Below are 22,667 nucleotides of genomic sequence, written 5' to 3' on the forward strand. Positions count from 1 at the left end.
TATTTTTTCCATCAGAGAAGCAGACTATTTGTTTCCTTTCATTGTCAAAGAACTCTGAAAGAGATATGAATAAACCTTTTGCATTCTGTTTACTTTCCACCACGTATCTCCTGCTACACTTTGTGTTATTTTCCTTTCAGCATGTCTGTTTTCCTTTTGTTGCTGCTGCTTGCAAAAAATCCTTCAGCCATTCAATTATCTCCAAACCTTCCACCAGAACTGTAGCTTTCTTCAACTCCCTTATCTTCAAGCTGTAACACCCTTTGATTCTTATTTCTTCAAACATAAAATCTTTAGCCTCCACTTTCTGGGCTTTCCTCCACCTTGTCACCTCCACAAAGCCCTGTGACAAAGTGGGCCTCATTTCTCTCTTGAAACCTACTTAGAACTCCAGTCTTCAGGTTCTTTGTATAGATGTTGTAAAGATTGAGCAATTAATTTTCTTTTGGAGAGAGTTTAAAAATTGAAACTTGACTTAACTCACTGGGGACCTGTGTATAAGTCCTAAAATCATGTAAGGTAGTCAGTGGAGTAATTGAAGTTGAAAAGCTTCAGATTGAAAAGTACCTATATAGTCTGCAAATTTAACTTGTTTTGATAAATATGATCAATGTATGTATTACTAAATCAAAAAATGGGGACAACCCCTATATTACAAGAAGCATTACATTTACATGGTAAATGAGTGACAATCATGCACAAAACATGTACATGTAGTAACACCATATTGTGGTGAAATAGTGCAGTAAATTAGTTACTGTAATTGCTGTTTTCTTTTATTAGTTGCTGTTAGTTTTTTATAATGTCTTTTAGTTGCTGTTATATTGCTGTTAGAGTTACTTGTATGGCAGGGGTATTTATGTCTTTGTACTGATTTTTATATTAGAAACATATAAATACTAATTGAGAGAGTGAGCGGCAGACTGATTAGCTGCGCCTTTCTTCTTCTCTTCTCTTCTCTTCTCCCCTGCTTTCTTCTATTATTTTTTCTCTTTTCTTTCTTTTGTTTCTTGCTGAAACTACATCAGAACACAGGCGACTGTGAACAGATCAGCCAACTTGGTATCAGAGCCAAGTTTAGGGCTCATGTAGGGTTCTCCCAACCAACTACATGAGGTTAAATTAAGGCTGGAATTTTCAGCTTGGTATGCTTGATTCTTGGAGGTTTTTGGAGAAGTCTGTTGCTGCCCAAGACCTGTGTAATTTTGGAGATCACCAACAACCAGGAAGATTCAGAGATTTGGGATTGGATAGAAGTTTAAGGGTTTAAGCCTTCCTTGGGACGTTGGAATGACATTCAGAGATCGACAGCTTGTAGAAGGTGATTGGATTCTTTTGGGAGGAACGGCCGGATTTTCTGGTTTTCTCTAGGGCTGGTTCTAGGTTTTTTCTCTAGAAACAGATCAGTCTTTGGGTTATAGAATCTTGTTTATTTTTTCTTCTATTGGTACTGATACTAGGTTGCTGAAGGATTATTTCAGAGCTGTAATTGTCACTGGGTTTCTGTACAGAAACCTTTTTCGGCCTCTTTGTTAGATAGCTGTGAGTTTTTGTGGTCTGGTTAACATGTAGGCCATTGGGAACAAAGCAAAGACATTTGGAGAAGGATCCATGGGGCCTAGAAATATGTCAGACAATTCTTTTCAGATTACCACTATTAAGTTTGATGGCACAAATTACCTGGAATGGGCCCAATCAACCATGATGGCTATTGGAAGAAGGGGGGAGCTTATGATAAATGAGTTCACGAAAATTATCTAGTGATGACCTGGCTGTGCAATTCTATACAGCTCCATATTAGTAGAAATTTCTTATGGGTGAAAACTTTTAAGGTAATTTGGGAGAATATGGAGGAAACATACTCACAGCCCTAGAATGTTGCTAGGGCCTATGAGCTGAAAAGTGAAGTGAACACTCTTAAACAGCGGGAGAGAAACCTGTATTTGTTTATTTCTCCACATTGAAATCCTTGTGGCATGAAATTGGTCACTTGGAGACCATTGAGTGGGAAAGCCAAAAGGATGCAACAACATACAAGAAGTTGGTTGAGACAAATAGAGTGTTTATTTTCTTGCTGAGCTGAATTCAAATTATGACATTGTGAGTCAACAACTACTTACTAGGGACAATGTCACCTTGTCTTAGGCTTATTAACTAGTACACAGTGAAGAGAGTAAAAGGAAAATCATGTTATAGATTCCACCCCATGGAATCAGCATTGGCAGTAGTGAAACCGAAGCCTGTAGGTGATAAGGAGGGGGATATAAAAAGGGAAGAGAAGAGGGAGATAATTTGTTACTATTGTAAGAAGCCAAAGCGCACTAGGGACACTTGTTGGAAGCTGTAGCCCTATCTTGTTCCAGCAAGACTTAAGAATAAGAAGGGGAGTGCTAATGTAACTGTCTCCAATAATTGTACATCTTCTACCTTGAAATCCACTACTAGGGGTGCAACATGGCAACTTGGGCAAGGCCCAACTCGAGTCTGAGCCGACCCAACTCAAAATTTGACACGAGTTGGGCTTGGATTTTTGGTTCTCGGTCTAGGCTCGGGCCCAAGAATTTTGGCTTTTTTATTTTTTTGGGCCGGGCTTAGCCGTAGTCCTTAGGTAGCTTGAACCCAACCCAATATGTGTATGTGTAAAATTTTGCATACATACTTACATACATACATACATATACGTATGCATATTTACATATATACATTCATGTTTTACCAAAAATAAAATACATATATGTATACATATTTGCATAAACGCATACTTACATGTATAATTTTAGAGAGGTTTCATTGACGAACCTGATCCCAACGCGAGTGCATCAAATTACAATGTGGGTTGGAAAGATCGTGTCTTACCTCAGGCTTGAGCCTTAAGCCAAAATTTCAGATTTGGGCTTGGGTTGACCATAAACCCGACCCAACCCGTTTGACTTGCACCCATATACACTGCCACTACCACCTTGGCTTTTGCTCACGCTCAGGCTTACTACCTATAATGCTTCAACCCTAAGTAATATAGTCTTTTTTGGATTGTTGATTCATGTGCTTCAGACCATATGACTAGTTTATCCTTTATGTTTACCTCTTACTCCTTATACTCTGGTGGTAGAGATAAAGTTTCTATTGCTGATGGGATCCCTTGTACCTATTTCTGGCAAGGGATATATCAGAATGTTTGATTCCATCTCTTTGTCCGCAATCCTACATGTCCTTAAACTTAGCACCAATATGCTTTCAGTTAGTAGTATTACAAAAAAAGTCAAAATTGCTTAGTAACCTTTTTCCTTGATTGGTGTGTTTTCCAGGATTTGGCAACAAAGAAGGTGAATGAGATTGGCCGTGAGACAAATGGAATCTACTTGCTAGAGTATCCACCTAGGAGGAATAAAGAAGTTAGGAGGTCTTTTGTGTCTAAGTTTGTGAGATAGATTATGCTTTGGTATAATCGGTTGGGTCATTTATCTTTATGGTCTTTGAAGAGTCTTTTTCCTACTTTGTTTTGAGTCAGTCCAAGTGTCCAATTTGAGGTATGAGAGTTGTGAACTTGCAAAGCATTGTAGATTAACCTATTCCTTGAGGAAAAAAAGAAGCATTCCTCATTTAAAAATTGTGCATATTGATGTTTAGGGGCCATACCACATTATTGCAATGGTGGAATACATATATTTCCTATTATTTGTTGATGATTACTCTTGGTTTCATGGGTTTACCTTATGTGTTCCTGAGATGAGGTACCTACTCTGTCCCGTGCATTCCACGAGATGATTTTGACCCATTTTGGCATCGGAATCAGAAATATTAGATCTGATAATGCCCATGAGTATTTTGCAAAACCCTTGGCTTCATATCTTCCTTAGCATGGGGTTATTTATTAGAGTATCTGTCCTCACACACCTCAACAAAATGAAGTAGATAAGAGAAAGAATAAGCACATTTTGGAAGTTGGTAGGAGCATCATGATAAGTGCTAATGTTTCTATATGCTCATGGGGTGATGCCATCCACATAGCTGTTTACCTTGTCAATAGGGTTCCTTCACGGGTTTTAGACATGAAAGCTCCTTTTAACCTGCTGTATCCTAATAAGGACCAATTTGCTATTCCCCTTAAGACCTTTGGATGCACTTGCTTTGTTCAAATCCTTGGACCTAACCATTCTAAATTTGATCCTAAGGTAGCCAAGTGTAGTTTTCTCGGGTATGCACAAAATCAAAAGGGCTATTGTTGTTATGATGCAGTCTCTAGTACTTGTTTTGTGTCTATGGATGTTACCTTCTTTGAGGATGTTCCTTATTACTCTAGGATTTCATCTCTAGGGGAGAATGTTGAGCAGGACGTCTTTGCTCAGGAAGGCTCATTGTCAATTCTTGTCACTGAAGGGGAGTGTAGTGAGGGGGACTGCCAAAAGTGTAGAGAGTTGAGGGTGTTTCATAGATGATGGTGGAGGCAGATTGGTTCCGATAGTGTGTAGTCTAGGCCACTTTCAATCTCCTCTACAACACTACATCTAGGTATCACAATTACTACATATGACATGCCCACTACCACCACTGAAATTCAGCCTCCTTCAATGACCTTGACTTTTCTATTGCAATACGCAAAGGGAAACAACACTGCACCTCATCTATTGCCCATTGCGTCCCCTAGTTTTTTTTCTTATGACCACCTTTCACCTTCATATAAGCCCATTTTGGTGACTATTGCTGCCATACCTATTCTTGGAATAGTATAGGAAGCCTTGGTAGTACCTGAGTGGAAGAAAGCAATGAAAGTTGAGATGGATGCCCTTATCAAAAATGATACTTGGGAGTTGGTGGGTCAGCCGAGAGGGAAGAAACCTATTGGTTGTAGATGGGTATTTACAGTGAAGTACAATGTAGATGGTTCAATTGAAAGATACAAGTCCCGACTGGTTGCTAAGGGATACATACAAACTTATGGTATTGATTATGTGGAAACCTTTGCACCGGTCACCAAAATGAACACTATTAGAGTGTTGTTGTCACTTGCTGCAAACTTCTCATGGCCGTTGTTCCAGATGGATGTTAAAAATGCTTTCCTGAATGGTGGTTTACAAGAAGAGGTATATATGGAGTTGCCTTAAGGTTTCTATGCTGGGGATATTGGAAAGAAAGTTTGTTGACTGAAGAGGGCTTTGTATGGTTTGAGGTAGTCTTCAAGGGCATGGATTGACAAGTTCAAACTTGCCTTGGAGAAATTTGGTTATGTGTAGGCTCAATTTGACCACACTCTCTTTATCAAGAAAACATGTTCAACCTTAACTTTTCTGGCCGTGTATGTTGATGATATTGTGGTGATAGGCAGTAATAGTGATGAGATTAATTCTCTGAAGAAGTTACTTAGTAAGGAGTTTGAGGTGAAGGATCTGGGTGATTTGTGATATTTCTTAGGAATTGAAGTAACTAAGGTCTAAGCATGGTATCTTCATATCCTAGAGGAAATATGTCCTTGATCTCTTAAAGGAAACTGATAAATTGGGAGTTAAGCCAACAAACACACCAATTGAGCCAAATCATAAGATAAATGCAGAAGGAGGTGAGCCACATGATAAAGGAATGTATCGACGATTGGTTGAAAGGTTCTCTACCTATGCCTAACACGTCCTGATATTTCTTATGTTGTTAGTGTTGTTAGTTAGTATATGTAGTCTCCTGGAACATCCCATCTCCTTATAGTCAAGCGGATGCTTGCCTATTTGAAGAGGTGTCTACGCAGAGGTATATTCTTCAAGAATAATGGCCACATGAAGATAGAGGTGTATACTAATGTAGATTGGGCTGGATGTGTTAACGGTAGGAGATCTACTTCAAGTTATTGTGCCCTTGTTTCTTGGTGGAGTAAGAAAAAAGATGTAGTTGCCTGCTCTAGTGCTGAAGCAGAGTATAGATCTATGGTAATGGTGTTGTTGAAGTGTTATGGCTAAGATCCCTACTTGAGGAGTTAGAGATTGAATATGAAAGGCCCCTGATGCTGTATAGTGATTACCAGTCCGCTATTAATATTGCTCATGATCCAAAACAGCATGATAGGACCAAACATATTGAGGTAGACTGGCATTTTATTAGAGAAAGAGTTGCCTCTCAAGAAGTGTGCCTTCCCTATGTTGCCTCTGATATGCAGCTTGCTGACCTCTTCACCTAAACAGTTACAAAGAACAAGCTAGAGACAGACTTATGCAAGTTGGGAATGACCAATATCTATTTCCAACTTGAGGGGGAGTGTGGAGAAATAGTGCAGTAAATTAGTTACTGTAGTTGCTATTTTCTTATATTCTTTTTTCTCTTTTCTTTCTTTTGTTTCTTGCCGAAACTACATCAGAACATAGGCCGCCGACTGTGAACAGATTAGCCAACTACATTGAAAGAACAACATGAAATAATTAGCTCTCAATGAAGGCTGAAGCGGTGAAACTGCAACTCAAACTTTAAGGTTTTAGATCCACCACACCAACTGCCTCTGTCTTTCCAAGTGATTAGCTGGGTATTTATTCTTTTTTTTCTCCCTTCTGGACGAAGCATAGATGACTAATAATTTCACCAGTGAGTGAATTTATACAAAGGTTCTAAATGAGCAAGGGGAGGCCAAAGAACATGGGGTGTGAAGTGTTTTTTTTTTTTTTTGGTTTTCGGGTAATAGTGGTCTGAATTTGTAGAAAATCATTGGACTTATAATTTTACAAAAAACATGGCTCTTGGTAGAGCACCATGGTGGGACAGGATTTGTGTATATTTGAGCTTAATGTGAATTCAGTTGAGTTTTTCCTTCTGGGTGAGGGCTTGACTGGTGGAGTTTATGCTTGTGTTTTGTCTGTTTGATTTGATTTGTTTGTTCATTTACTTATTTTTGGTGGTTGGGGCAGAGTATGTGGCATTATGATGTTGCTGTTCTTGCTTAGGCCTCTTGATATGGTCTTGGTTTCTGTGAAGTCATCGGGTGTGTGGGTTTTTTGAACTCTGTGACCGGTTTACATGGCAGCTTATGCCATGTGGTTATTCTTGTGAAGATGTTTCTATGTTTTAAATGAAAATGTAATCTTATGTGAACTGAGTGATCTAGTGATCTAAGTCAGAACTGTTTTGTGCAGACTGCTTTAAAGCTATTAACAGGAGAGGATCAAGAATTAATGCATGTAATTCCAGTTCTTCTTGGCTGTCCTGAGAAAACTTTTATGGAAGGGGACACCATAGAAAGTACTGTAGTGAAAGATATTCTTGCTCTGCTTAAGGATACTGCTTATAGCCATTTAATGGAGGTAGGCTGCCTAATCTTCATAGTGCACAATGTTGCAATTGTGTTTTTCTTTATCTTTATACTTGATATATTAACCTACGTTTTTTTTTTGTTTGCATTTTTGAAAGATATGATATCATGATTTACAATCTATAACTGAGCTGAATATTGGTTATTTACAAACCACAAATGCAGTCATGGCATTTTAGTTTTGAGTATGTATAAATTCATACTAGGTACTGTAAAAGACCTTTTTTTTATGTAATGGGTTTTCCTTTAATTGGTAATTTTTGATGTAATGAATGTGCAATGTAGTTTATAAACTTCTTACCTGTGTGTGATGATAGGTTATAGACAATTATGTATCATGCTTGTTTGTGCTGATAGCTTATAGCCCATATGTGTTGATAGAACACATTGTTATTTTCTTTAAAGGCCATTCAAGTCCTACAAAGCCCTGGATTCTCTAGAGGGCACTCACTGAAATAAAAATTGATTTAATTCATTAGGAGGGATCCAAAACTGAAAGATTTCAGATCTGGAAAGATTAGATCCAGGACATGAAAACCAGTTGGTGAAGTTAAAGCCTGTAGTGGGTATCTTAATATCTTTAAAGAATCGTTGATAACATTTTTATGTGTGCTCATGAAAGGAAACTAATGTGGCCCTCCTAGCAAAATACGCAATTCATACTTGAAGATAAACGAACATAAAGTCAAAATCATTTTTTGGGTTAAAAAGTTGAACGCACACAAAAGTAGATTGAAGTACACTAGGAAAATGAAGAATTATGTTGGGATTTTCCTGATTACTGTTCAGGGTTCACTGTGGTATCATTATCTTGGGGGGTTTTGACCTTAGTGAATGTTCTGTTTACTGCTTAGGACACATGCTTCTTTCATTTTTAATTAGTCATTGCTGTCATGGACATCTATGAGAATGGCCATTTTGTGCCAAAAAAGGCCAAAGGTGAGGTCTGTATCCAGTCAACCCCTCCCAAGACCCCAGATAGCAGGGCATTGGTTTATGGCCTTTAGGGAGATGTAGGACCAGGAGAAAAAGTCCTACTAGGGTGAATATGTTTGGAAAAAGAGGAAGGAAAACGAGAGTTGCAGATCTGATTTATGAGGGGAAGAGATACTTTAAAAAAGAAAAGTTAAAGAGAAAAAGGATACGATTCTAGAGAGTGAAAGAAGAGTATCACAATCTTCACCATGGATGAAATGCTTCAAAGGAGACCGAACTGGTATCAGCCCCCTCATGTGTGTGTACTATGTTTCAAAGCTGGGGAGAATATCAAGCACCTCCTATTATCTTGCCCCTTTGCTACAAAGATTTGGTCCCAGTTCTTTCTTCGTTTCGGAAAGACTTGCATGTTCCATAAGAAATACTTGACCATTTTTCCTTGGGAAACACCAAAAAAATCTTGAGGTGCACACACTCAATGGAGAACATAATGGTAAAGGTTGCAGATTGGTTAATGGACAGAAAAGAATTAAAAGAAATCTGATGAACTATATCTTAGAGGCTGAAATGTAGTGGCAAGCTATGGACATAGCAGACAACCATCACCAAAACTTGGGAGTGACCAATAACAGATACGCTAAAACTCAATTTTGATGGTTGCTACCTTGGTAATCCGGGTCCATCAGGAATAGGTGGAGCAATACGAAACCATGAAGGAGAGCTCATTCTAAGCACTGCTTCAGGTGCTGAGACTGTGCAACATTCATGGTCGGTCTGATCTCATCATTGAAGGTGACTGTCAGACTGTGGATGGTTCACTTCAGAAAAAGGTCATTGGAATCTTAGACTTACTCTGAGAGAAATCAAATCACTTGTATCCAACATGATGTCATGAACCACTCATTTGCATACCTTGGGCAGCAAATAACCCTTTTGACATGCTAGCTAAGGAAAGTGTAAACAAAAATGTTTTGGATTGGGGATTTCATGGTCCAGGGAGGGTTTTGTAGTAAAATCGAGCTTATCTCGGGTTCTTCAAATAGTCAACTTTTTAAGCTGCATGTATATTCTGGTCTACGATTCTTCTTGGATCTTTTTCCTCATTGATGCGTTCTTTGTAATGCAAGTGGGGAACCTTTATACCAACTTGTTAATCTCCTGCTCTTTGTAATGCAAGTGGGGAACCTTTATACCAACTTGTTAATCTCCTGCTCATTTGTTTCTAGTACTTGAAGAAAATATGTCTCTTTTATGGTGAGCAGGTGGGTGGCGCTAACTGATGTGAGAAGCTTGCTTAATTCAGCTTTTATGCCTATTTTCTAGGAGAGGAAATGCTCTATGGAGATGTACTAGGGTGGCCAAAATTTGGGCAAGTTTGGAAGAATGAAATTCAAGAATCTTCCAGGAGGAGGCATGGGAGGTGGAATAAATTATAGGGAGTATTAGAATCATGATAGTCCATTTGTCAAAAACCCTGACTATGTTCACTCCATTCTCTATGGATGAAATGTGTAGAGGGCGGAATTGGATAGCTGCATCATCAACCTCAAGGTCACTGCTGCAATTGCGATGGTCTCCATCTAGACCCAATCTTTCAAAGTTAAATTTTGATGGGTGCTGTTTAGGAAATACAGGGATGGCAGGTTTTGAAGGGGTAATTAGAGACCAAAATGGGTCTGTTGTGGTTGTTGTACTCAGGTTCTGAGGGACAAGGTAATTCCTTGAAAGCAGAACGAATGGCTGCACTGGAAGGCTTGAGATTGTATAAGAGGCTGAATTGAATAAACATTGTGGTGAAAGGGGATCCAAAGTTAGTGGATTGGATGACAAAAAACAGTGAAGGAAGACCACAGTACATTTATCAAAAAAAAGGAAGATGGCGGTACAGAAATCACGAGGGAGATTGGACAGCTGGCAGAAGACCTGAATGCCGATTTTTGTTGGGTTAGAAACAGGGTGTGACTAGGGAAAAATTGTATTGAGCTCAGTTGTAGTGTTCTAATGTAGGAGGACTGGGTGTTTTTCCACCAAAAATTGGGCTCCATTTCTCATGTAAATACATTTTTCTTTTATCATTAATTAATGAAGTCACTGTTATTCTTAAAAAGAGAAGCTTTTATTCTAAACATAAAGGCTTGGGTTTCTCTTTATAGACTTTAACTTCAATTGGGAAGTTGTCCCAAAATAAATTCTACTTCAGAATCAAGACAGCACACAAGGACACTCATGTAAGGTCTTCAACCCCTAAAAGAACTTTGATAACCATTCTAATCCTATGTACACTTGCCTTGTTATGAAGACTTAGTACGAAATTTTATGAAGACTTTTTGTTGTTGAATGCAACACCTCAGGTGCAGGAGTAGGTGAAGTCTTTAAGCAAGAAGAGAGCCCTCCTAGCAACAACTCAAGACTAATCATCTTTCAAAATCTTCTAGCAATATTGATAAAAATCCATTGTAAACCTGTCTGCTTGGGGCTTTGGATTTGTCCATTGAAAAGATAGCCCTCCTTATTTTTCCCTCTTTGAAGTCTCTTTTCAATCAACAACTAGCCTCATCACCCAAGAGTGGCCAATCAATTCCTTCTAGGTGGATCTCAAATGGTAACAAAGCTGTTTTTTGATCTATAACACGAACTTATATTATAAAAATAATCAGGATTACATAAGAACTCCAGGGTAGATAAAATGACTTAGCTCCCCCCTGGAGAACCCGAATAGAAAATTACAGAATAGCCAAAAATAATTGACTCCTTCCCACCCCCTGCTTTGCCAAGTTATCTGCAAAGGCATTAGCGGTTCTCTTTACCCATTGAAATTGAATTTCCAAGCCCAAGTAACCATTTAACCTCTCTCCTCTCATTAATGATAACAAAGCTTTATTTGGGAAGTGGGTTTGGAGGTCTTGGAAAAAAAGGGATGCCCTATGGAGGAGAGTGGTGGCTTGTAAGTATGGGGTGATGAACCTTGGGTCGGATTCAAAGGAGGTGAAACGTGTGTATGGAAGGGTATCATGAGTTTTAACTCCTTGATGATCCCTTTCTATACATGGAAAGTGGGAAGTGCATTGAGTATAACGTTTTGGGAGGATGACTGGTCGGGGGTGGGGAAATTTTCTGAATTATGCCCAAGGTTATGTAATCTCAGTAAGAAAGGAGTGCCAATTTCAGATTGCTACGAAGTAGTAAATGGTCTATGGTTTGGAGGCCAAATCTCAGAAAACCCCTTTTTGATTGGGAGGTGGAGTGCTTGGAGTTGCTGGCAAAACTTCAGACCTTGGAGATCAGTCCCTCAGTTGCAGATGTCAGATTATGGAAAGAATGTAAGGATGGGTAGTTTATTGTCAAGTCAATGTACTCGGCACTGATCAGAATTAGGGGTGTTTGGGGTAAGCCTGTACCACCAAGGGCTGAACCATTTGCTTGGTTGATTGTGAGAGGTTGCATTCTAACACAGGATAACCTAAAATTTAGAGGTCTGCGATTTCCAAGTAGATGTGTGCTGTGATGGTGAGGAAGATGTGTCTCACATTTTGCTTCATTGTAGCTTTTCATATCCTGTTTGGTCATATTTCTTCAAGTCATTCAAGGTGGACAGGAGGCCTTTGGCTGATCCAGCTGAAATTTTCAGTTGTTGGCCAAGAATCCAAGGTGGAGTTAAAGTTAAGATCCTTTGGACATGTATTCCTTTTGCTATCTGCTGGGAAACATGGAATGAAAGAAATAGAAGGATCTTCAAGGGGAAAAAGAAAAGTATGGAAGAGTTGGTAGCTGTTATTAGTTCAACGGTTATTGGTTGGGTGTTTTTGCTTCCAGAGTTTTAAGGACTGCAGAAAAGAGACATTGGAGCTGATTTTTGGACTTCTCTGAACTCTTAATAGGAATGCTGAGATCTGTTTTGATACTGAAATGTTGATATTTTCTTTTTTGCTGTTCTTAGATTACTGTAATATGGTGGGGGTGAAATCTTGTCACCTAGTTATGATGTACTGGTTTTCCTTTTAGCAATAAAATTTATTTTTTATTTATCTTCAACAAATGATCCACAAATGTTTTATCAATCTCTTCTTGATTAGATACCACTTCCCTGTTCACTTCCAATTTGGCCACAATTATTTTTGCCTTATCCCATTTTCCAAGATGTGGGACAATTTTGTATTCCCATCTCCTTAATTCATTTTGTCTTGACTTTTGCCTTCAACAAATGTCTTACCTAAGTAGAACTTCCAACTCCTGAAACCTCCATCTTAAGGCTATATAGTCTTCAATAAAACTCCCCTAATTTTCTTTTTCATTCCAACTTCTCAATCTTGGCAATTAGACCGATCTTCTGCTTCTATTCTCCTAAAATGATCCTTGTTCCACTTCTTAAATTTTTAGTTGCAATCTCTTCTACTTCTCATGGAATCTCACTCCCTTCCACCTAACTCCACTTTACTCTTGCTTCCACACACCTCTACTTTATGCACAAAATCCAGATGAGTCAACCACATGTTTTCAAATCTAAAGGACGTTAGGCCACTCGAAAAGACTTCAAGACCTAACTTTTACAGGACAGTTGTCTGAGGTAACTCTAGGTAAAGCTCTACACACCAACTCTTTCCCTTGGTTTTCCCAATTTGGGTTGAACAGGAATCTATCCAGTTTAGAATAGTGAGGGTTCTCTTGGAAGTTGGACTAAGTAAATCCAACTTGCAAGGGGGTTGGGGTGGTCTTTAAGCTCACTGGAATCTATAAATTCATTGAACCTCTTGTGGAGATAATTTTCTGGGTGTTATTAGGTTCATTTGAAAACCTAATCACACTAAAGTCCCCACCCAAACACCACGGCCCATCTCACAATCCCCTAATGGCTATTATTCCTCCCACAAGTCATTCCTTTCTCTTTAACTGTTAGGTTCATACACATTAGTTGGCACCCACATAAAACCATCCTCCAAATTCCTGAGTTTCACTCACACAGACAACATGCCTATCAGTCCCTCCATGATCTACATCGCCTCATCCCTCAACAATCACTATTCCCCTAAATGCTCCCCATGACGAGGCATCCAACCATTTGATGCCTCTTGAACACCATATGATCCTGATCCACTTCCTATCCAAATCTGCAATTTTTGTTTCTTGCAGTATTACGATGTTTGGATTTTCTCTTCGAAGCAATTCCTTAGTCACCCTCCTTTTTCTAGCACTCCCCACTCCTCGCACATTCCAGCTAATTATCTTTATGTTACTCTTTCTTAAAATCAACCTCCTCTTTAGACACTCCTACTTTGGGCTTTTCCTTTACCCCCCTTCCACTAAACTTCATGTCACCTTCCACATCAGAAATCAACCTCTCAACCTCCAATCTTTTCTTCCTACTCCTTTCCATCTATTCTAACTCTCATCATTTCACTTATATTTCTTGAGCGTTCCTTTCTTCTTCCTTGTTCAAAGGGGGATGCCTCACAGTTCTCACTATTATCCTACTTTGACTCTTGTATTAGTTCTTACTACTACCCCAAGGAGCTTATTGTATCGTATTGTTGTTGTTTCTAATAAACTTTACTATTTTCAGAAAAAAGTTGTACTGTGGGGTCCAGTTTATAGGAGTGGTAGACATCCTACAACTTTCAGGGTCTCTTGTAAATATTTTATTCTTCGAATAAGACCTTAGTGACCTATCAAAAAGAAATCTAATCCCATTGCAACCGACTTATTTAAGGACACAAATTTCTAAAAATAGTAAATCATGATTTTGTTATAAATATTAATTACTCAATTACTTTAAATATTTAGTCTGAAAGTTACTATAAATAGAAAATTTGATCTTTTCTAGAAGACTTGAAACCCTATTCCCAAGATACCAATAAACTAGAAAATAAATATAGAAAACTTGAAAGTACAAAAATCTAAAACATCCAAGCATTAAGAAACTTCCATGGAATGAGGATTTAGGTGAAAATTGATTTCTTTCTCCATGGTTTCTTTCCAAACAATCTTTCCTGCATCAGGACGATGTGAATCAGATGTGGAATATGTAGTTAAGGACTTAAAGGTGGTAAGTGGATCATGTTGACCATGCCAATGCTAGCATTTTCTCATTTCTGTGCAACTACTGTTATTGATACTTTCCACTGGCTTTTTTATTTAGGATAAAATTCTTGGTTTATTTTTGGTTCTTTTCTATCTGCAATATGTTCTGCTTGCTTGTTTTATGCCCTCCCCTCTCCCTCTTTTCTCTTCCTCTTCTCCTCTTTTGTATTACGTTCCATTTGACTCCTTGCTATTGGTTTAATATGTCTGTATATGTTCTATATTTTCCCTAATGCAGGCATCCTCTGTTAATGATTGAAATTTATGCATTTTACAGGTTATTTTAGAAGTGGCACCTAGTACCTTGTTCAATGAAATTCTCACTAAAATCTTCAAGAATTCATTGTATGAAGTCTCTTGTCATCATTGTGGCAGTTTTGTTGTGCAAGCATTAATTTCATCAACAAGATGCCGAGGTCAAGTATGTACTATACACTTTTGTAAAATTGCATTTTCTCTGATTTTAGTGTTCCAGATCTACATTTTACAGTGTCCTACTGCAAATTGGCCATATCATCTATAGCATGGGGAATCTATGCTCCCCAAGTTGCTTGGGGGAAAAAATTCTGAATACATGGTTGGCTGGATATTTGTTCCTTGAAAAGCATAGATATGTTCTTATGCAGTTACATGCCATCATTACTTGGGGTTGTTCTTTAAATTGCTTAGTCAAGATGATAGGTCACAGTATTTTGTCCATTTAAATCCAGTGTTATCGACTTGATAACCAACTAATTAATTGAGGGCCAGACCATGACATCACTAACTAGTCGGTGAATGTTCATATGGGCACCTAGGTGGACTAAGCACTTACTAGGTTGACTATTTTTTTTTTTTTTTGATCAATAGGTTGACTAGTTGATTAATGACTAGCAGCCATAAATCATTTTAAAGATTTATTTATTTGTTTTTTCTCCAATTTTTTGAAATAATGTTGAATATGTTTGTATTTTATTGTTTTTTGTGAAGTTTCTTTAAGTATTTATGGTACAACATGATTGCATGATGGAATATAAAACAGAAAAAAAGGCATAAAAATAGAAGAAGGCAGTGGATGAGTTCTTTTAAGTCCTCTTTCAATCAATAGTGTGTTAGTATGGATTTGCCACAAACAAAGGGCACTTAAATAGGTAAGGTAGCACTCTTTCTTTGGAAAACAAAAGTTGTGATTATGTTTATCAATATTGGCATTATTTGGCAAAATTTCCCCATTTTGCTTGGTTGCGATATAAAATTTCTTAGGAATCTGTTTTCCTAATATCTTCAATGTTTTGTCAATATGTTGATGATATTTCAGATTTCATTGATGGACTACATATTTAAGGTTTAAAATTTTGAAATATTAGTTGATCAAAAAAATTTGGAGTATTTATTATTAAAAACTTTTCAATATTTCATTAGAATCATAATAATTTAAAAAAATTCTTTTCCTAAAAGAACCAATAGGGAATTGGTGATTGGATAATTAGCTGTAGTGATAATTGATTGAAACTCACACTTGTGAGAACTGTACACTGAGTAATGGTTTGTGATGGGTTAAAAGGAGTATCAATGAATGATTCATTAAGAGATTGGAAAATAGTTGCTGCCTAACAAAGAGCTAAACCACAATGAAGGGTAACCATGAGAAACACCTACTAGAGGAAGGGCTGAAGCTCAATTTTGATGGGTGCAGTTTTGGGAAGCCAGGAATATCAGGATTTGGACGAGTAATTAGGGACTGCAGCAGCAGCATACTTCTGAGCTTTTCTGTTTCATTAGGTGTAACAAATTTCCTAGAAGCAGACTTGCAAACTTTAGTACAAGATGGGCCTTTATTTAAGCTCATTTGCTAGGCTGAAATTTGAATATCTCATTCAGGTGGATTCCTAGAAGTGCAAACATCATATGCACTAGCTAAAGCTGGACCAGTTAAGTATTCTTTGATTGGGGAGAACCATTGATTGGAATTACTCCATAATTTTAATGTGAAAGATAGGAAAGATATCCCATGGAGATTTGGGCCTTTAGTTAGAATCTGAGCCAGTACTAGTTCAAACTCAGTCTTCAGCCCAGAGAAGAATTTGGCAGCATCTAAATGCTCGCTATGCTCTTGCTGTACCTCGAAGTCAGTGGGCAATGGCTGATATATGTTCAGTTCATTCCTTAGGCTTTTTAGATCTGCATAATACTCCCCTATGGTTTTATCACCTTATTGGATGGCAAAATATTCCTGATATACATTGTCCTGTCCAGAGTATTATTGTTTTGTATGATCTTAAATGTCTTTAGTTGTTTCCAGGAACATAAGATTAGTACTTATATGATTCTCCATACTATTCCATAGTGATGCCATGAACTCATGATTTGGGCATTTTTGTATACCCACTCATTGAACCCTTTAGATCCACTCTTAGACTGGTCCTCCTTGATATACATCAAATTTCCTCTCCCAACCAATGAAACTTCCACCAACTTAGCCCATGGTATATAATTAGTACCATAAAGCTTGACTGTAGTCAATTGGGAATTCAAAAAATCTTGCTGCATCACCACAGCAGATTTAGGTCCACTATTTGATGTAGCCATCAGGCCAATAGACCAAAAAGACACTGCTCTGGTTGTTTGGTTAATATGCTATTGCTTACAGCTACTCAAGTAGGCTTTTTACTCATAAAACAATGCTGGAACGCTACCGTACCCAACTTTCAGCACTGAAAAACCATCAAAAAGAAAACACCACCTACCTAAATCATTGACACAACCTCATAGCCACAGAATCAGGCTGCTGCTACACCACATCACACTACTTGATCACCACAACTTGTAAGAAAACTGAGATTATTTGTCTGACTTTGAAACACTCCCCTCTTCAGACGGCCAATTAGAGGGAGTCTAGGAAACCACCAAGAACCTGCCAGCGACTGAAACCTGAGGCATGGATGCGCCTCCTATACCCAAAAACGACCAGTCCTTTTTGATCTAAGTCTTCCTTTGAAGTAGAGAGAATGTTCTTTCAATGGAAAAGTCTCTTGTGGTGTCAAAAGATGTCCAGGATGATTATAGGTGCTTTGGTACCATGTAATCTTCCATAAACAGCAATAAAAAGGGAGAAAAATAAGAGACGAAGTAAAGAAGAACGGTCTGATTGAGAGGAGAAGAGAAGACGAGAACAAGACAAGGGTTTTGCAGTTAGAGAATTCGGACACCTAACTATTGATCCATGATACATTATTCTATAAATGAAGATAAATTTACGTCTCTACGCTTATTTAAGTAACTCCAAGGAGAAAGAATAAAAGAGTATAATAGACACTAATGGAAAGACAAATACCCTTACCAACTAAACTTTAACAGTTGTTTAAATCTCAAGTTATACATCTACATTATCCTGACGAAATCTTCTCCTTGTGGCCAAGAATACATGGAAGTAAAGTGGAAAATGTTTTTGGAGCTGTATCCAATTTGCAACTTGTTGTGGCATTTGGAGAGAAAGGAATAGAAGGCTTATTGAAGACAAAAAGGAACGAATGTGAGATTACTGTGTGGACATTTAGAAATGCCATAATGGTTTGGATATTGGTTTTACAAGAATTTTCTTAGGCCGTCATATTGGATTTTGCAATACTATTGAATGGGTTAATGGTGTAGCATCTTAATTTTCATTTTTCTCTTTTGTCTTTGTAATTTGGTTGCCAGCTCTTCACCCTAGTTGATATTGCACATTTTTTTTTTTCAATTTTAATGAAAACTTATTTTATTTATGTAAAAAAAATCTGATTGCTGTTGCTGATAAAAATAAGATTACTTCTATGATGTTTCCTCGTATTTATATTAAAGGTATATTTGAGTTATAATCTCTCCTTGTAAGAATTTTTAATTTTCTGTAAATATTCTTTTTCATTTTCTCACATAGATGGAATTGATCTGGGATGAAATTGGTTCCAAATTTAAGGAGCTTCTCGGAATGGGAAGGTCAGGAGTAATTGCTTCCCTCTTAGCTGCAAGTCAAAGACTTCATACATTTGAAGATCAGGTTGGCAGTTAAACAACTTTTCTTGAATTTTTTAACATACTTACATCATTATTGCCAATAATCTTTGTGGAAAGTTATCTTCAAGCGGTAGGTCAATCACATTTCTAAAATTCATGGTTTTCAAGGCGCCAAGGTGAGGCTAGGTGACAGGGGGCGTCTAGTTGCCAAGGCGCCTATGCAATGGAATTTTTTAAATAAAAACATGTATCCTAGGGTAGTTCCATAGGTCCCATAATCATATTTCCTTAATAAATATCCATATTTTTCATAAGAAAAGTATAAACTTCATGTTAAAGTATAGAAAATCAACATATTCCAACATATTCATGATAAGAAAAAGAAGAAAATAAAAGAAAATTCAAAAAATATAGGGGCTGAACCCCTATTTCTATTATAGGAAAAGAAGAAAAGAAAAGGTGGAAGAAGAAGAAAAAAGAAGAAATTAGGATATAAACACAAAATTAGTAAAGAAAAAGAAGAAAATGTGTTGAATGGACAACATTTTAAGTTCTTCATTACTTATTGGTTCATGTTTTGACGTCTTTGAGGGTTCATTACAGCATTTAGCAATGTTTGTGTTGATTAAACCCTAACAAATAAGAAAATAATAAAAAGAAATAAGTATATAAACACACAAAATGAGTATTTTAGTTTTAAAAATATCTATTTTATAATTATAAACTCAAAAAATTAAGAATATAAAAGTTTTTTATCAAACGCTATAGAAAACTACTTGGTGATTAGGCGAGGCGAGCCTCCAAGGATGCCTTGTCGCCTAGGCGTCGCCTTGACAACTATGGGGCTATTTAACATACAATTCCTTGTTTTCTTATTATTTTTTTTAAGAAATGGAAAGCTATTACTCTCTAATTAAATCATATTTCTAAATCAAAAGTCTAGCAAGGGAGATGAATGCCAGTTTGCCACATTCATCTGGCGACCGGGCTCATAGAGAGACCAAGGAGTTGAACTCACACAATATTTTTCAAGGTAAGCTGGGACTACGGTGAAATGGTCGTCGGAGATCTGGGATGACGGTAAGACCTAGGAAGTTGCTGAGATGGGGGCTCATAGGTGTGTAGCTTCTTGGAGAAGATGTTTTTGGGGGGCTCATCTAGAAGAGGTTGACCTGCATCTAGAAGATGGGGAGCTGGGAGCTAGTACATAAGAGATGATTTTGGGGGGTAAGGTGAAGGAGCTGACATGCTGATTGTAGAAGCCAGAAGGTAGGATGGTGATCTCCACAGATTCATTCGGTGCGGAAGCCAGAAGACTCTTCTTGCACAATTGCTTGGTCAGTTGACTTCTTGAGGGGGTTGATGTGAAGCGGATGGATTTTTGGGCCACCAGAGCATGGAGAGAGGTGGGGGGAGTTAGTGTGAAAAATTAGTTGACAATCTTTTCTTCTTCATTTTTTTTTGTCTAGATCAAAAGCAGAGTGGGTGATCCGGAATGGTTCCTGGTGAGTGGGGAGATTCAATGTGTTACTTGATTGGTCGGGGTGAGTACAGGTTGTTTCTACCTAGAGTCGAAGATCAAATTGGAACCATTGATTGACCAAACCTAGATTAGGGTGTATGGATTCTTTTTATTGCTATGTTGTCCAAATGTAATAAGAGTAATTGGGGATGCATGTGGCGGTTTTGTCTAGTTAGATGACTCTCCTAATGGATTGGTGACTTGTGAATGGGTTTGTTTGAAGATAAGAGATGGCAATAATATCCCAAAGAAAGTGGACATCGTTGCTGGTGAGGTGGTGTTTTCGGTGCGTATCTGGGTGAAGGCCCTTCCGATAGCTTGTAGATGGAAGCTGGAGGTTAAGGGAGTTGAGGAGTATCATCCGATGTCGAGGCAGCCATTGGAAATCACTAAAATTATCATACTCCTTGAGGAGGAAGATGAAAGTTTCCTCTATAGAGATCATTGAGAGAAGGTACTAACATTCTCTCTGTTGCATCAATTTGGCAGGGGCGGAAACGAGGGAGGGAGAAATGAGGTAGACCGTTTGATCTCCATAAAGTTGGATGGTCGATATGGGAGGGTAGAGGGGAAGAGGGAAGAGGGGGGGTTCTCAAGTTTTAAATTTTAGAAAAGGGGGTGATGCTTTAAATGTTGATTCCTTGAAAAGACTGGTAAAGGAATGTACTGAGGAGCTCTAGGTGGCACAAAGTGGAGATGGGTATATTCGCGAGAGGGTAGATCTGAAGTTGGGGGAGTCTTCACAGCTTTATATGTAGTGGAGGGAGTTGATCTGTTGGATTGAAGCCAACGCCCCAGAACCCCGAACCCGAATTCCAAAGTTTGGTTTGAGGTTGGTCAGACCTTAAGAGTCCTCATCGAACCAAGATTGTGTATCTAGTCTTCGGTCCTGGTTGGCCTAAACTGGCTCACCCACCCAACCAAGGGCCTTAATGGGTCTCGTCTTAGTTCGAAGCCCTCATCTTCCTAGACTAAAGCTGCTAGTGGAAAAAATTGGGAAAGGTAGGACTTTGAGTTTTGCCCTTGATTGTGATAAGGCTTTGAGCCCATTAACCAGTGATTCGTCGTTGAGACTCTCTCCAACTTCCACTTGTGCAGTTGGAAAAGAGCATAGTTGAAGCAACTCTGATAGCAATAGTGGTTGCCGAAGCAGCTAATTGAAACCATCTTGCTCGCTTAGCCATGAACTGCTACTGCTGGCTAGTGATTCTTCGGCGGTGCCAAAAGAGCTGGGAAAGAAACTTGTAGAGCCAATTAAAAATAGTAAGCCAGCTAATAATTCCTTGCCCTCTTTGTCTTCTTGAGTTAACTCTAAACTTTTGGGCCTGGGAAAATTTTTGGGGGTGTCAATGGAAGGAGCGGATGAGACTATAAAGTTGGGAGATGTTAAGTCTGACTTAGGGGTTAAACGGTAAAGCGGGTTGTTGTGAAGGCTAGTTGAGTGAAGGGAAGAAATATTAAGTAGTGGGTTTTTGCCACTGTTTCCTGCTTTCTTCTGCTTTTAGCTCAGCTAAATGGATCTGAACGTTTTGTCTTGGAATTTTAGACGGTTGGGGTCAGGAAGGCAGAGAATGGTGGTTTGATGTTCTCAAAAGATCAAATTCTCAGGTGGTTCTCATTTAGGAATCCAAATTGGATTTTCTGGATGTGGCTACGATTCAGAGTATCTAGCGAGTTGGGCAGGTTAAATGGCTTGCTAAACCAACAGTGGGTAGTGTCGGTGGTTTGGTGATCATGTTGGACCCAATGAAGTGCAGATTGATCTCCCACTCGATTGGTGACTTTTCAATTTCTATAGTGTTGGAGGTGGCAGGAGGATTTGTGTGCCAAGTCACAAATGTGTATGGTCGTATTGACTCTAGCCAAAGGAATGGCTTCTGGGAAGAGTTAACTAGGATTAGAGGGCTGTCTCTCTTCCCTTAGGTGATTGGAGGTGATTTTAATGTTACCTTGTCAACTGAAGAGAAAAACACAGGAAGGAGAAGATCTAGAACAATGAGTCTCTTTGCTGATTTCATTTTTAAACCTGTAGCCTTGTCAAGACCTGTCTCTGATCACTGTCCCATTCAGCTGTTGTGTGGCTCCCATGAAAGAAGCAATACTCTCTTCAAGTGTGAGAATGCTTGGTTTGAGGAAGACAATTTTATCTCTATGTTAGGCAAGATTTGGATGGATTTTCATGTGACTGGTTCTAGTTCCTATATCTTAGCAAGCAATTTGGATGTAATTAAAGAAAAAGCTAAAATCTGGAGGTTGTGAATAAAATGGCTATGGAGACAGAAAAAAGGGCTTGTTTGAGTGTGATTGAAGATATTGATAGGGCTGAAGAAGTCGGTCCTCTGACCAAGAACAAAGATTGAAAAGGTGCCAAGCCAAATCAAATTTTGATAAACTAGCAGTAAAAGATGAGATTAGGTGGAGACAAAGATCCAAAACTACCTGGCTGAAGGTGGGTGATAAAAACACTAGTTTCTTTCACAAGATGGCTAATGCCCGGAACAAAGTTGAAGAAATTAGCAGGTTGGGGGGGTGAGTGAGTCATTTGCTGAAATCAAAGTCATTGCTTCTTCGTTCTACAAGTAGCTTTATGAGGAACCTTGAGCCATTAGACCTCTTCCTCTCCGTACCCCTTTCAAAAGACTCACAAATGATCAAAAAGCTTTCCTAGAAAGGCTGTTCACAGCGGAGGAAGTTAAGGAGGTCATTAGAAGAATGGAAAATGATAAATCTCCTGGTCCAGATGGTTTTGCAAATCTGTTCTATATCAAGTGTTGGGATTTTATTAAGTAGGATCTTATGAATGTGTTTTGGACCTTTCATAGCAGCTCCTCTCTGCAAAGAAGCCTGAACTCCACCTTTATTACTCTCATCCCTAAAGTTGCC

General features: G+C 38.4%; 1 protein-coding gene across 7 annotated transcripts in view; it reads left to right on the forward strand.

Moving 5' to 3' along the window:
* The window catches only part of PUM23 (pumilio 23), an 88,593-nt gene that overhangs the window by 20,222 nt on the left and 45,704 nt on the right, over nucleotides 1–22,667 (forward strand). For 6 of the 7 annotated variants that reach the window (XM_088976806.1, XM_088976810.1, XM_088976807.1 and 3 more), the window contains 3 exons: nucleotides 7,104–7,271; nucleotides 14,568–14,711; nucleotides 18,186–18,305. In XM_088976806.1, coding sequence (XP_088832932.1) covers nucleotides 7,104–7,271; nucleotides 14,568–14,711; nucleotides 18,186–18,305 — 432 coding nt within the window. The remainder of the gene's footprint in view (nucleotides 1–7,103; nucleotides 7,272–14,567; nucleotides 14,712–18,185; nucleotides 18,306–22,667) is intronic. The other variant, XM_088976812.1, reaches the window with a different exon arrangement.

This window comes from Nelumbo lutea, chromosome 3 (genome assembly GCF_056320005.1).
Source record: "Nelumbo lutea isolate HS-2025 chromosome 3, American lotus-T2T, whole genome shotgun sequence".
Lineage (NCBI taxonomy): Eukaryota > Viridiplantae > Streptophyta > Magnoliopsida > Proteales > Nelumbonaceae > Nelumbo > Nelumbo lutea.